At 40.7% G+C, this 15,864-nt stretch overlaps 1 protein-coding gene across 1 annotated transcript in view; it reads left to right on the forward strand.

The window, feature by feature from the left end:
- Positions 1 to 15,864, forward strand: part of SPOCK1 (SPARC (osteonectin), cwcv and kazal like domains proteoglycan 1) — a 272,090-nt gene that overhangs the window by 242,194 nt on the left and 14,032 nt on the right. Inside the window, exon 7 of the mRNA XM_066329062.1 lies at positions 15,035 to 15,151. Coding sequence (XP_066185159.1) covers positions 15,035 to 15,151 — 117 coding nt within the window. The remainder of the gene's footprint in view (positions 1 to 15,034; positions 15,152 to 15,864) is intronic.

Raw genomic sequence — 15,864 nt, forward strand, 5'->3', positions numbered from 1 at the left:
AAGAGAGGTTGGCATCAATGTTGGCTCCAATTGGAATGGATGAGTCTCTCTTTACTGGTGTGCAGAAAGTGGATGCTGAGCTGGGAAGGAAATTCTGGTGGTGCATTGGGACAGAGAGGGAGCTGAGTGAGTTCCCAGACAATGGGGAGGTCACTGGGATTTATGGTACATCTGCAGTAAGTAGAGAAGAATGATTGCAACATTCTTAAAGTGAGAAGTCACAGTTATTCCTCTACTAGGGAGCTTTTATTCAACAGTTTTACAAATGTATATTGACAGCAGGGACATTGCCATAGCTGTAGCATTTGCCCAGACAATACCAGTATAACAAAAGATACTTTTTTTTTTTAGTTTAGTAAAATATACCAAGCTGTTTGAAAGTAAACTGATGGTGAGAGCAAGAGGACAGAAAAGTGGATGTCATTTTCATTTTCTAAACAAGCAGAATAATTATCTTCAGAATTCAACACAGCAGCTATTGAATTTTTCATTCTGAGATACCATAAAAGATACAGATATACAACAAACACAACTTCTACAAAAGCAGCTAGGTGAAAAAGGCTCAGTGAGATGTGGATAACTGAATTTCCTCTGACAGAAAAATGATTGGCAGATCAATAGCCAAAAACTCCAGCTCTTGAGAAATCTGTGAATATTCAGCTACAACTCTATTGCAGATCACAGTTCATTTCTGAGTCCTTCCACCCCTTATAGGAGCTGAAGAATGAATTTATTAATCTTTGTTGACCTATTGACCTCCACATTTATGTCCTAGAATACAGATTTACTTTTGAAAATCCCGAGTTACTGTGCATGCATACATATTCCATCACGCTGTATATACAGTGTCACATGTGGAGAATTGATCCTTTTCCTCTTAAAAGTGCATAGAGAGGGTACTGAAAGGGGAAAACAATCAGTTCTTGTTCAAAAGCAGGTCAGCTCAGGAACTGAGCAGCCAATTTGTAAGCCGTGAGACACTGTCAGATGTGAGGTTTCCCTCCATGACCCTGCCAGACCTGCTCTGCTCCCTGCTTTCAGTGCCCTGATGTCGGGTCATATTCCACATCTCTCACCTAAAGGAAATCCAAAAACAGGTCTGTTCATTTATTGGGCTTTTGCTGGCTGGCTCAGAGGTTGGCACAGGCTACCCCAGCACTGAACTTCCTCCCCACGAAGCACTTGATTGCCACAAGTTGTGTTCCCTGCACACTTGGAGCTGTGTCCTCGTCACCTGCACCTCCCCGGGATCTTCAAGAAATCCTTTAGACTGATGTTTTGTGCTGCTACCTTGTGACTGTTGGCTGTAAATACACCACTGCCTGAGTTCTGCCTCCTGGGTTTCCCACTCACCACACTTCTGACACAGGAAGATATATAGACTTGTTTTCATCAAATGTGGGTGCTGGAGATTTTTTTTAATTACAGCTGAGTTCTGTTACCCAGTAAAAAGGCCTTGTAGGCTGAGTTAACATTTTCACTTTATAATTTTGACAGTGCAATATAGTACAATTGAATTAATCAGTTTTTCCTGAGTTTCTGTTACTGAGATTTTGAGGGTCCCAGTTAAATCATCCTATTTGTAGACTGATTACTAGGGAGGGAATGTATCATTCTGAGTTTAAATTATCTATCTGGGAACAGATTTTAATCTTACCCTCTTTTTTTTTTTCTATGGAGTCCTGTGGATGTATTCAACTCTGTGTTTTCAAAATGTTTTCTATTTTTGTCTGTTTAATGAAGCATGCCAAACATTCCTCCCTTTTTTGCACTTTAGAAATCTGTAGGAGTAATTTCTTTTCCTGCTATTTTTCAAAAAGAAGGATTAAGGATTTGCTTTACTTCTTTTACTTTTTCCAAAAAGCATAGAGTCTTTCATGCATGAGAAGTTGTTTCCTATACTTGTCTAGCATTGAGCATGATGGGTCACCTACAGAAACCAATTCCTCAGCTCTGCTGTGCTGGGATTTGGAGTATGGCACAGGGTCAGATCTCTGAGGGACCAATCTGGTGGGACAGGCTGTGCTCAGAACTCCTTGCTTTCTAATGCAGCCCAGTGATGTTCCATTGCTGCCTTCTAGGAGTTCAGTGGTCTTTTTGCCGAGTTCCCCATGAGGATTCTGGCCATGACATCTGGAGCACACAGGGCATTTTCCTGCCAGCTCAGCCCCAGCTCCTCAGTCCTCAGGAATAAGCAAGATGTCAAAGCTGTTTCTGTACCTGGGAGCAGATGCTCTCTGCCCAGAGTGTGTGCAGGTGCTTTGAATCAGGAGCATGAACACCTGACATTAGGGCTTGGACTCTTTTACAAGAGCTATTGAACTAAAATTTGGATGATTTAACACCTGACTTGGGGACAGCAAAGCAGTTATCCTGCTGAAGGTCACATTCCATCACTCAAGTCATGATGAATATGAGAGCATAAGACAGCTCAGGGGAAATCTTTATTTTTATGAGGCAGTCCAGGATCCCACCATGCTTGTGGAATATATAGGTAAAGGGATGGTGTATGGAGTTGGTTCTTTTCCCCATGTCTTCTTTAGTAGAAAATAAAAAGGATCTGTACATCACATTAAGAAATGCAAGGTGGATTCAGCCTGGAGAACTGCAAACTCCACTTTCTTTGGCACTGTGTGAAAAAGGGAGAAGAAGGAAAGAGAAAAGGAAGGGAAGTCTTTAATCCCTGTGTGTGACACTACGTAGACAAGTGTTTCCAGGTTAGGTATCAAACCATCAGCTACCACACTCAGTTGGGGACTGCTCCTTCACGTGCACTTTTGGTGGAACTTTCACATTTTCTCTGGAGAACTGATTACGTAAAAGGACACTGGCTTTCTTAATTCTTCCCACAAACTATTGCTTTTCAATCAAACCAGCACCAGCAAAGGTCAGGATTTATGCAATAACATTAGGTGGGTGTGCAGAGGGGGAATAGGAGCTGGAATCCAGCCATGAGCCATGGCCAGCTCTCTCCTTTCCTCTTGCAGTGTATCACTTGTCCATGAAGGAGCATTAACATCCTCTGTGTGTACCATCACTGTACACACTGCTGGGAATCTGTAATGTTGCTCTTAGTAACAACATTCCATTATTTTCTATCTCACAGTTGTCAATAAATCATCTGTTAAATGAATCAGGCCTTGTGAACTTGTACTGGCAAGATTGATTTTTGCATGATGTTTCTTTAGGAAATGAATTAAATCTTAGAAAGAAAAATGTGTGCACAGTGGCAGAGCATGCTTTCACAGAGAGAGTATTTATGATGAATAGAAGGAAAAGAGAGTACACATGCTTCAAAGAGCACATTCTTGTAATGATGCTCAGTACTATGATCTGAAGTAAAGATGGTAAGATCAGAAGCTTTCAATGCAGAAAGATTACCATTTCCTTTGAAAGCATTATTTACTGCAAAATCCTGAGATACTTTTAGATATACATTGAGTTCTTCCATTGTAATTTACCTAAGTCTTTTTTTTTCTTTCCTCTGTTTTCCTCTGTATCTGTCAAAATAATTGGGCTTTCAGCAGTGCTTTTTACAGACAGACGGTATTAATCCAGGGGTTATTTTTTCTCTTTACTGCCTGCCTTTACAAGAACTGAAGGAGGAAGAACCTTTTGCATTATTACTTGCATGGAGGCAGCTCTGTGAGTCTGGGAGCGAGAGTGAATGTGTGTCCCCTCCACCTGTTGGTGCACAGATACTTAAATCCAGTCCCCTGTTGCTGTCAGGGAAGGCTTCAGGAAGAAAAATAAATTCCCAGTGACTTCTCTAAGATTATCTCAACATTAGAAGTGCATTTCTATGATCAGTCATAGCAGGTGTAATAGGAAATTAATTTTGATCCTTAGCACCGAGGCACACAGAGAACAGCCTGTGGTTATTAGCTCACAATGAAATGATGAGACTTTGTTGCCTTTATGGGATGGCTGCTCTTCCTGACAGGGATAGCAAATGGTGCACTAAAGTCCTGTCATCTGCAGATCCTTTAATGTCCAGGAAGTTGTGGAAAAATGGGGAAAGTACATTCCAGCTCTATAGTGAATTACAAATAAAAAAAATTGAAAGGTATGGAATGTGAAATTATATCCTTGCATCCTTAAAGAGCATCAAAGGAATAATGAAATCTAAATGGCACAAGGCAACTTTTGGAGGAAGACTAAAAAGTATATTCTAAAATTCTTTCAGTGTGTGACACTCGGAACTTCCAGCTACCCATGTAAATTCAGAACTTTGGAAAATCAGATACAGGCTCATAGTCTAATTCCAGTTGTATGGTCTGCATGTACTGAAATCTGGGATTTGACCTGGACAGTGGGATAAATAAAAAATCTAGGCAAAATCCTGTTTTCACCCAAGGATGAACTCCTGTAGGCAGCTCTCTGCAGTGTAGAGGAGCCAGCACAGCCTCGGAGTTCCCAGTTTCTGAGCTGCCACTGGAAAGCTGCTGATGTTTGCACAGTGTACAGCCTTAGCATGATTCCAAATCCTCAGTCCTCAAGGATGCCTGGCTGGACCTTTTACAAAATTTTCTAATTGCAAACACTTTGAGAACATTGATCCACAGCCACTCTGATGAAATAATTACTCTGAAGAGCACTTCTGTGGCGTGGGAGGGAATGGGGCTGGAAAACAGACCCAGATCTCATCCAGACCCCTGCTGCTCCCCCCTCCCAGAACATTCCTCATTTCTCACCCATTCTTTCAGCAGGTACAATCCAGGAATTTAATTTTTTTCAGAATGACCACATTTTAAATTAGGTTGTTTTTATTTTGACTTTGGTTTAAGCCATCAGCAAGTCAGCATCTAGGCCTGGGAGAGGAGGGGATTTCTTTTCCAGGCAGCCTTTTTTCCTATTCTTTGCCTTTTTTTGCTCACAGACTTGCCTGTGCTTTGGGGAGATGATAATAATTGCATCTACAAGAGCTTACAGCTGCCCTACAATACACCCTGTCAGCCTGGCCACTTTCAAAGCTTTCTCAGCCACAGTTCCAAATCCGTCTTTTTTTTTTACTACAAAACAAATTCCTTTCACACAAGCCATTTTTAACTTTTTTTGGAATTGCACAGCTTATGGTTTTCATGATGCCACAGGATGGTTTTGATCTCACTTGCTGCTTTTCTATAATTTTGGATGTTAAATTTTTAATAGTGCAAACATTTTAAAAATCGGGACATTTTCAATAAACCATATCCTTGAATACTCAAAACTCAATCCTGGCTCTAAAATACTTTAAAAATACACAAATGCACATCAAGAGCTGAGAAAAGAATTGACATTTCTTTAAATGATTCTTCAAAACATGCATTAGTAGGAGATGTTGCAGCTACATTCCATACTTTTGTGAAGTTTTTGATTCCCACAGCTTCTGAGTGCCAGGTGCTCATTAGGAAGCCCACCTCATATTTTTCTTTACTCTGTTAAATGAAGTTTTGTAGCTACATGAGGTAAATACATGCGGCAGTAAGCAAATAACAGTATTTTGAGCCTTTTTTGTCTAGAGCCTTCTTTGACATTCAGCTCATCTTAGCTATCCTCTTTTCAATCCTTGAGAAGATTGTTTTGGGCTTTAGCAGCACTCCAGCTCTTTGTTCCAAAATCAGAGGCCAGAACAGTGTCAGTGACCACCTCAGCCAAAGGCACCAAGGCTTGTTAAAAAAGGAACCACTCCACCCCTTTGCCAGGATAGCTGCAGCCAAGTTCCCAAGGTTCTGTAAGGGAGGAGGTGCTCATTCATTTCACTCCCAGCTCAGCTGAGGTCCTGTCCTTTGGGGAGTGTCCACAGACCCTCTGCTCACACCACACAACAGAGTTGTCTGCCCAGAAGCCAAACCAATGCTCGTGATGCACTTTTCTCATGCATCTGATGGAAGTGCATTCTAATGCCTCTGTTAATGGGATGCACTTGAGCGCTGATGAACCACCCCAGACAAGTGTGTTTGCTCACACACCCACTGCTCTTCACTCCTCTTAATGGCACTGCTCTGGTGTACAAATGGCTCCAATAAAACCCTAGGCAGATCATAAATCCATGCAAATTTGGTTCTCGATATTCTGGGCTCTTGTATTTCCTTATGGTGATCTCTGCTCCCCTTGGTGCTGTCCTGAGCACGGGGTCACGGCGCTGCATTTCCTCCTGGCATTTGTGCATTTCTGCCTTTGCAGGGTGCAGCAGTGCAGAGACGCTTCTGACTCTCTGCCAGAGCATCTTTGCAATCCACAGGGGAGCTATGTTGTCTCATTTGCACTTTCTTATTGAATTTCAATCAGGTTTCCCAGCAATTTGCTGGAGGAATTCCTGTGGGACACCTTCAAATGCTCCTAGCCACATGCTGTCCGACAACTCCTCATTTTCTCCTCTAGGGTTGTCTGTGTTTTCTCATTTAAGAATAATTCACCACATGACAACATTTTACATTAATGAAGCCCTGGTGGTATCAGATGTGATGACATTCTGTAGGGAACAGGGAAAATAAGCACAGGGATGTACTCAGAATAAAGCAAAAATCAGCTGATGTGCAAAAAAGTTAATGAGGGGGAAAACCAGCTTCTGCTGGCATGTGCTGACTCACGAGTCTCTCTCTCTCCATCCTGCTCAAGCACGGGCAAATTGGATTTATCTGTTGCTTTTCAAGAGTCCCTCAGGAAGAGAATAAGGATGGTGGGCTCCAGTAAAAATTAAGTGGATCTACTCAATTGTTTCCCTCTTTTTTCTGTCTGATAGAGCACCAGTTCCTGGAAGAAGGAGTCTTTCCAATCAATTCCTGGGTCCCTCTGCAGGTTTTAGGCAGTATCCAATACCCTGGCAGGGATTCTGGGAGGAATGTGGGGTGGGTTTTTTTCCTGTGAGAAGGCAGATGAGTCCTGCTCACTGTCACTCTGGAATTGCCCTCTGAGGCTGCACAGTGAGAGTCCTGCCTTTGCCTTTCTGTACTATATTCTGCTGTTCTTTTCTTCAGGTAGAGCAGTGATCATTACTGTGAGGGTTGAGACCCCAAACATTGCCTCCAAAACCAAGCATATCCAGCACACACTGGCATTTGGATCTTGCTGCCCATAAAAATAAATTTTTTTCACATTAAAGCAAGCAAAAAACCCCAATGACCAACTGGGAGCTCCTTAATTTTAGGTTTCAACAAACTTGGAGAGATGGAGTAGTGTCAGAAGAAGAGAATTGTGTAAAAGTAGTTTTATCCCATGAACCACCCTCATGTGTTTTAAAATAGTATCAAATAATAATGAATATCTCTCTTCATTATGACACTTTACAAAAATTATCTACTGCCACTGGGTTTTTTCCTAATTCAGTTTAAGTCTATCTGTGATTGCACAAGGAACTGTAAAAATTAGAGCTCTCTTACAGCTCATTTCATATATAGTAATATTTTCAACTTCTTTTTGAGAAGTGGTGCATGTGCTTATGTTTCAACATAGGCATTCTGTGAAATCACCCTGTGTTTTCACTTTCTTCCCCTATATATAGTCTTTTCATTTTTATTCTTGACTGTTGCTTTCCTGCTCCAATTAGATATAAATAGATCTGCCCATTTCTTCTCAAATAGTGTCAAATTACTAATTTTACTTCCTGAAAATAATTTTGCTCGTTCCAGCTCAAGGCCATTTTCTTTATGGAAAGTAGCAGCTGCCCTTAAAATCACCAGCTCAAGTTATTTACAACGACTGTAACTCAGAACAGTTTTATTGAAAATCAGAATCTAAATTTCTCTTCGTGCAGCAAGTGGAGCAAAACAACCTCCTGGATGTGAAGTTCAGCGGGTTGTCTCTAACATTTTCAGCTGTGGCTTTGGATGGGCTGTGGGAAACAATTCCATTTAAATCCCAAATACACACACTATGGTAGCCTATACTCTTTGTCTAAAAACAACTGTCCTGGAATTCCTCCATTTTAACCACAGTGAGTTTTGTTTCTACTCCTAATTATTCTTCCAGCTTTGCTTATTTGTTATTCCCAATACCTTGGAGTGCAATATCTGCTGAGCTGTAAGCAGCAAAGTCAAATATCTGTGAAAACCTCCCATGGGCTGTGAGCTGTGTGTTTGCTTTAAACACTGAACTCAGAGCAGTGGTCAGTTTTTTTAAGACCTCAGCCCTCCTGCAAAGATTGGCCAGTGCTGGACAGGCCACGGCTAAAGCCAACTGGAGTCTCTTCTCTGAGATCTGCTGGGGACATCTGTTCAGAGTAGAGTGTGAAAAACAGAGAGGGAGAAAGGCAGGGAGGGAAGAAGGAAGGCAAGAAAGGAGATGATGACTCTATAAATCCTTTTTTTTATCCAGAGTGCTGCATGAATTGTTGGAAAAGTCCACTCAGTCAGACATTTTTATGTGCTCTGCTTTAGTTTTCAGTTGATGTAACTCTATTCCACCTTTCAGGTGTTGTGGCAGAATTGAATGAGGGCATTAGAAGTGAGCTGGCAAATGAATTTTGGGAGGCTAAGAACCATGCAGGAGATAACATTTTAATTAGTGCCTGACATGGCCAGAATGTCACGAGGGACGTTACTCTCACAAGCTTCCTGCTTGGCTCTGACAGTCCCCCACCATCATTATAGTGTGGATGTATTTAAAATAAAACTCCAGGCTTCTTAATCACCTGGCAAAGATGAACTTTCCAGGGTTTCACAATTAATGTGAGCACAAAAGGAAGTAGCAGTAAGTACGAGGAAAGCAGATGTACACTTTGCCTCCAGCGCTGGCGAGGGAGCTTTGTAGCTCTCAATCTTCCTTCACACAGTTCTAGCTGAGCTTTGTGTTTTAAATGTGCCATTTTAAAGCAGCTTCAGATCAAAGCCTGTTTCATCTTCCCCATAACTCAGCTGCTCCTGTAATCATCTCAAAGTCTGAACTGCAGGATCTTGGCGTCTGCTGCTGTATATGTAAGACAAGGCAAAACAAGTGACAGAAGGATCAGAGGTGGTTATCAGCATAGGTGTCAACGCTGGAGAAGAATAACCAGTGAGTGCCAAAAAATGCAGTTAGACAAATATATCCACGTAGAGCTTTGTCATGAAGTGCTGGTGACTACAGGGGCAATTTTACATGTGAGCTGTTCATTGATTGGACCTGTAAGGCATGTTTGGAATGCACTACCTTTCCTTGTAGTAACAGCAAACAACCCATTGCTTTCTACTTCATAAAATTATTGGCATAATACTTTATATTTTATTGTTATAAGAAGTTGCCTGAGGCCTCAATGAAAAGAGCAAATTAGAGCATTACTCCTTCCAACCACGAACAGTGAAGTATTTGTGAAAGCAATTATCACCAGAGTTGCATCACCAGAATATCACATATAAAACACTTGGGACTCATCTACAAGTCACCCAGATGTGTGTATGTTTATGTGTATCTGTGTGGAATTGGATTGGAAGTGGAAGGTTAGCACAGCCCTGAATTTCTCTTGATGCTTGCTTTCAAACCAGCTCCTGCAGCAGCAGTGTTGAGAGCACTATTTTGCATTTCTGGGAGCAGATCCACCCCCTTAGCCCAAAAGATGCTACAATTTTTTTAACTGCCTGTTTTAATAATCCACACACATGTGGACACAATTATAGCAGGGTGAAATAAGATGGTGATTTACCTACAAGAAAAATGTCATGATGCTTGTCAGAGAAAGCATGGTTAAACTGCACTTTCTTTTTACAAAGCATGCAAAATACAAAGATAATATAAATATTAGTATTTGGAACAAAATGTCTCCTGTCAACCTCCATGCTAAGGTACATTTATGTCAAACCTTTTAAAGAAGTGTTGCCACGTTGTTTTTAAATATGTTTTACCATATAATTTTGTTGAGTTAGTCTTCAAAAATACAAAAATGAGAGTTTTTTCCCTTCTGAATTGCTGAAATAATGCCTGTCCTACTTCTAACTGGAGGAATAGATCACTATTGGGCAATGCCATTTAAATTTGTGCTATATCACATTTTAATCAAAACTGAATGGACTTGTCCTCCAGGCTCACAGGACAGATGACTGGACCATTTGTTACCACTCACATGTGCAACCAACAGAGCTGGTTTCTGCTTGTGAGCCAGGCAGCAGGCAGGGCTGGATTCCAATAATACATCCACTACCTCTTGTTGCTCAGGGAATAAAAAGCATCTCAATCTATGGGTTCTCTTGCAAAGGTTTCTGTTTCTTATTTATGTTTTGTGGCTGGTCACCTCGACCACAACCCATTGATTCTGGTCCATGGCAGCACATTTGCATCCTTAAGCAGGTCATTAAAAAGCAGTGGCATGTCCCTAAGCTGAAGATTTAATTTCCATAAGAAGAACACTAACCTCAGTAACTAAATATGCATTTTTTTTAAAGCTCCAACTTTTTTTTTTTCTTTTTGTTATTTCTCTGCACTTGCAGTTTCTTTCCTTCTACAGTACAGAAACAGTTAAAGCTGTTTCGCTTCTCAGAGTGCATCCCTTTGGCAATCAGGGTTCCTCAATCTCTACCCAAGAGACATGTTAGTATTATATAACAATAATATGAATCCAAAGAACCAGTCTCTGCTCATGTAGTTGGTAGGAATGTAGTCTTGTTTTAAGAATTATTATTAGAATAAGAACAGTAGGAGTGAGAAGGCAAGAGACAGATGCCAGAGAGATGACAGGGAAGTCAAATGACTCAAAACCTTTTGTACACATTCTGTGAGCTTCGTTGCATACTTTGTTTGTTGGGAAATAATGTAACATGTCACTGTAACTTGTTCCTGGGCAATATGGATTTCTTGTTTGCCACACAGTGCCAGAACATTCCAGCAGCGAGACACTTACATGGTACTGCAGGATTGTGCTTCGTAAGTATTAAGTTTGGTTTAGAATTCACTGCAGTAGGAGTTGTGAGGCTTGTGGTTTTTTATTTTGTTCGTGGATGGAGATTTTACAATATTTCTTTGCTAGGCTGGAGTAAAAGTGGGATGTGATTCAGTATTGATTTAATCTTATACATCTACAGGTAAGTTCAGTTTTAATGTTGATTTCTATCACTAAGTACTGTTGAAAGTCCCTATCTGAAAGAGTGAAATTAAATATTATACTGCTAATTTTCACCACCGATGTATATAGATTAGTATATCTAGAGCTGCAAAAGTCCATAACAAAAGCAGGCCCATAAAAGCCTGAGCTTTTACAGCATGCTAATGGCTTTCCATTAGGTCAGATTAATGCTTTCTGCTTGGTGAAAATAGGTATTTAGCAACAGTGCTTTCAGTTTGTGAGGAATAAATAACTGCTGGACCAAGCGCTTCACCCTTGGGAATAAATATACACTTTCGGTGCTTGTTAATAAATCACTTCTGCGGGATAATTTGTCACATCAGCAGATGCAGATTTGAGGATGTTGTTGGGTTCAGCAGCTCTCACATCCCCCTGTGTTCTCATTGCTGAGACTCAGAGCAGGGACAGATCCTGCTCGAGGTCCCTCTGCCACCTCAGGGGCAGGGACTGTGCTCTGGGCTCAGGTTGGTGAGCCAGGTGTTACCCTGGCTGCCTCTCCATCCCAGCTGCTGCTCTGGGGGAGCTGTGGGCAGATCATCAAAGCCATCAGCGGGGAAGGATCCAGGAATTAAAGTTACAGGAGGATCTGGTATCAGATGGCTGCTAAAGCAGAACCTTTTTTGACATGAGTAAAATAGCAAGGATAAAGAACTGTAGGTTGCTTTCTCTTTAAAAGGTGTAGGAAATTAATTTGAGCCAGGGTCTCTTATCTTGGAGGAGATACACACCAGTGAAAATGCCTATTTACATACGTTTGCACATGGGTCTGTTTCACAGCTTTAAATGGATGCTGACACTTGACTGGACAGATTTCAGTCGATGGAGAGGGACTATGGAGAGGTTCCTCCCCTGGTGATTCTCTTCAGCCTGGATTTTTAAATCAGTGCTTCAAGTCATGTCAATATCCATATTGTTTGCAACCCCAGTGTTCTCTCCTTATAAATCTTCAAATAGCAAGAGACCCATTATCACATCCATTCCTCCTACAGCTCTGTTCTTCTCATCTGAGAAATGTGACTTGAAACTTCTATTTATAGTGAAGAGGTACATTTGCACTGCACTTTTCATGAAGAGGGTTCTTAAAATGCTTTATAACTTCTACTAATGTAAATTTATATATAAGAATCTCAGATGAGGGGCTCCTCAGGATTACGCTTTCTAATTGTTTGATATACAACTAATGGGCTCTACCACCAGAACTAAAACATTGAGTGCCTGGATCCTGGATGCCAGAGCACTCTGTTTGTATGAGACTCCTGCCCTCTGAATGTCAGTCCACACTGAAGTGTCCCAAATGTGCCCCAAACCAAACTAATTCAGAATGATTATATGCCTCTGATAATGTTAAATGAAATAATTGAAAATGGAACGCAGTTCCATTGGGTAGCAAAGCAGGATATTTTTAACCTGGCATGGTAGCATTAAAATAAAATTTAATACAAGAAATGTAAAATAAAAAGATACTTCCTCTATTTTAATGTGCAGGAGAAAGTAAGATTGAGGGCATTAAATAGTTGAATAGAAATTTAACTGAACTTTGCATTAAATTTTTGAAGTCTTGTCCAGAAATTTATTATTCACTCCATATTAATAGCAAAGTTGGCTCCTGTTTGACTCACAGAACAGTATTTATTCTGTGAAGAAAGACTGCAGTCCTAAGAGAGAACCTTAGGACTGTGGAATCATCCTTAAGCATCAAACTTAAGGAATATCTCAGTTATTCACAGAAAAACTATCCAGAATGCAGAAAATTCCAGCTCTGGGCTTACTGTCAATCATGTCTCAGATCAAATTCCAAAGGAAATCTGCAGGTTTGTGGTCAGCAAAAACAAGAGCAATAAATTCACTCAGAGTCCACTCTCAAACACTGCCCTCCGAAAAAGCTGTTTCTCCACATGGCTGAAGTTGCAGACATGGAAAAAACATGATGGCTTTATTACAAATGGCATTTTACAGACTCTGACATGTTTGATTGGCTCAATTATAGAGAGGAGCTGATTTACCACAAATTACTTCTGTTTACCATTAATTAATTACTTCTGTCCCACCTATGCTGTGCATTCAATCCTGGTTTGTATTGCAATTTAAAAACATGGATTCCAATTACCCCAGTCAATGCAGTTTACACCGAATGACCACTTTGTGAGATTTATTTTAGAGACTTTATTTGGCCCTGGGGAGTGCATCCTGCAGGCTGCTAAGGCTGGGAGCGGAGGTGAGTGTGCTCCTTGTTCCTGCCCTCCATACAGGATGAGTTTGGGAGCAAATTTAGTGTCCCTCAAATCATTTGGCTGACTTTAGGTTGCTTTGGTGTGTGGGGTTGGCTTTCTGTTAGGAAGTACACAAATCTGAATCAGGAAAATGGCTCTAGGAGGTATTTTCTTTATTATTATTTCTTTTTCCTGAGCTTTGGCTGTCTGTGAAGCTCAGTGTACCTGTGAGAAGGCACAGTGAGGGGTCAGGAAGGCACAGGAATGGGTGTTTGTAGTCCAGAGTCCCACCCTTGGCCTCCTAAAGGTGCCATTTGCCACAATTATTGTTTAGTAAGTATCATGTTTGCACAATAAAACTATATTACTTATTTCTCGGACAAATGAATCCTTTTATTTTTTTTTCCCAAATTGGAAAGATAAGATAGTTTACCATGGGTAGAATGTAATGCTAATTCAAGTGAGAAAATAAAGTGGTAATCTTTTTCAGCAAGGTAGGCCACTTTACAATTAGTATTGCATTGTCTTCCATTCGTTTTACATTGATGGGATGTTTTGTTTAAGACCTGATTTTTCCTTACCTGGACTCAGCTTTAGAGGGATAATTCATATTTTTATCTTTCATAGAAAAATTTATCAAACTACTTCATTGTTACAAAAACAAAAACAAAAACAAAAACAAAACAAAACAAAAAAAAAAAAAAGGAAAATCTTTCTAATCTTTCTATTCCCCCCCTCAAATTTAGAAAAGGCTGTAATTTCAATTTTTAACTTCAAAGTTATTCCTGTCCCAAACTAAAGTGTGCCAACAAACAAATCCTCAGAACAGCCATGACATATCAGCAAGTTCCTTGTCATTGCAGCAGGAGTTTAACTTGGGAGAGCTGTGGGACTCAATTGTTCTTCAGTAAGGTGGAAGGAGGAATATTATAATGTGCAATGAGATGGAGAAGACTTATTGTGACTGTGAAGGATGTCTGCCTTCGTGGCATAAAGTCTTGCTCTGTATTTCAAGAAATGTCATTTAAAATGTAGAATGAGTGCACAGCAGGAATAATAAAATTGCCTGAGCATGTGAATTTTAAGCACTAAACACGATACAGAAATAAGTATTATTTTTTTTGACAGAAACTCGTGGCTAATGCAGGTTTCTTCCCTGAAAATATTTGCTTCACCTGGACATTAATCTCTTGGCAGAAATTTCTGGGAAAATTAGATACTTCTCAGTAAAATTTATAAGATAATAGATGTTTTACCTAGATAACAAAATGGAATTGACAACCTTCAGAGGTGGTTGAGTCTCACTTGCAATAGAACTAGAGCAACATAACAATTTTTTCTGTATATAATAAGTATTTATATTTTCTATTACTGTGATAATGGCCTTATACCAAGCCAAATGTGGTTATAAATTACCCATTGCATCTTTTTCGAGTAGCGTGTCTAGGCAAGGATGTCCCTCCTCTCCATCTATTTGAGTGATATTTTTCTGTGAAATCCTAAAAGGTGAAAACATTTAAGTTAAATAGTCACATAGCTCTAATTGCCAACCAGCAGGGAGCTCTGCCTGGCACTTCTTCCATCACCAATCGTGTCAGCTTCCGAGGAAGTGCTTGAGTACAACTTATAATTCATAATGACTTACATTTTCTTTTTAGCTTGCATCCTTTTCCCTGACCTTCTCTTTTTCCTTCGGAGCTCTTAATGAGGAGAACTTTACAACCATAAACACAATTTTTCTAATGGACTCTCTGGGGAGGAGAGGCTTCTCCCTGGTGCTCCTGACTCAGTGTGGTGCTTTGTTCTTTCCTAGCTTGCACAGACAAAGAGCTGAGGAATCTGGCCTCGAGGCTAAAAGACTGGTTCGGTGCCCTTCACGAGGATGCAAATCGTGTCATCAAACCCACCAGCTCGGAGACGGCACAAGGCAGTAAGAAAACCCCTTTCCCACTGAACCTTGGGTGTTGTAGGAGCTTCCCAACCTGAGAGAACTGAACTGAGCGTGGCTCTTGGTGCTGCAGCACCCTTTTGGGCAGGTCTCAGTGACCTTAGACCTGATGCTGCAAATAAATGCTGTTTTCTGAAGGATCTGCAGTCCTTCTGTCCTCTCTCTGGCCCAAACTGCTCTAAAAACTGGCAGAGACAGAGAGACCTTCACAAGTTCATCAGGCAAATAACTGTCTGAGGCCATGGAGACCACCTCTGGTGGAGTGGCTGAAACTGCTCAGGGACTTTTCTCAAGCGCTGGGGTTAATTAACGTGGTGTAGTTTGTGTCTGTACAGTCAAATTCCATCACCCTCCAATTCAACGTGGCTGCACCCAAATAATTTCTTGGGGTTGGACTCTGGTCTCTGCTTAGGCACCAGTTTTATGGCCAAGCATTTTCCGGCACAGTGTCAGTGGTATAAGATGCAAATATGACATACAAGCATAGGGAATGTTATGCCAGCGTTGGAAAAAAACTCAGATTTTGCTTTCAAATTTCCTGCTAACAGTTTATGTGAGGCAAAGAATAATTAGAACATCCACATTTGAGCTGTAGAGCTAGAAGAGTTAAATGGCTGAGAAAGATGGAGCCCATTGTGTCCTACATGTTTAATAACACCAGCTTTGCCTCCTTTGATGCAATTTTTTTTAAGAAA

The sequence above is a fragment of the Sylvia atricapilla genome, chromosome 14 (assembly GCF_009819655.1).
Source record: "Sylvia atricapilla isolate bSylAtr1 chromosome 14, bSylAtr1.pri, whole genome shotgun sequence".
In the NCBI taxonomy this organism is placed as follows: Eukaryota; Metazoa; Chordata; class Aves; order Passeriformes; family Sylviidae; genus Sylvia; species Sylvia atricapilla.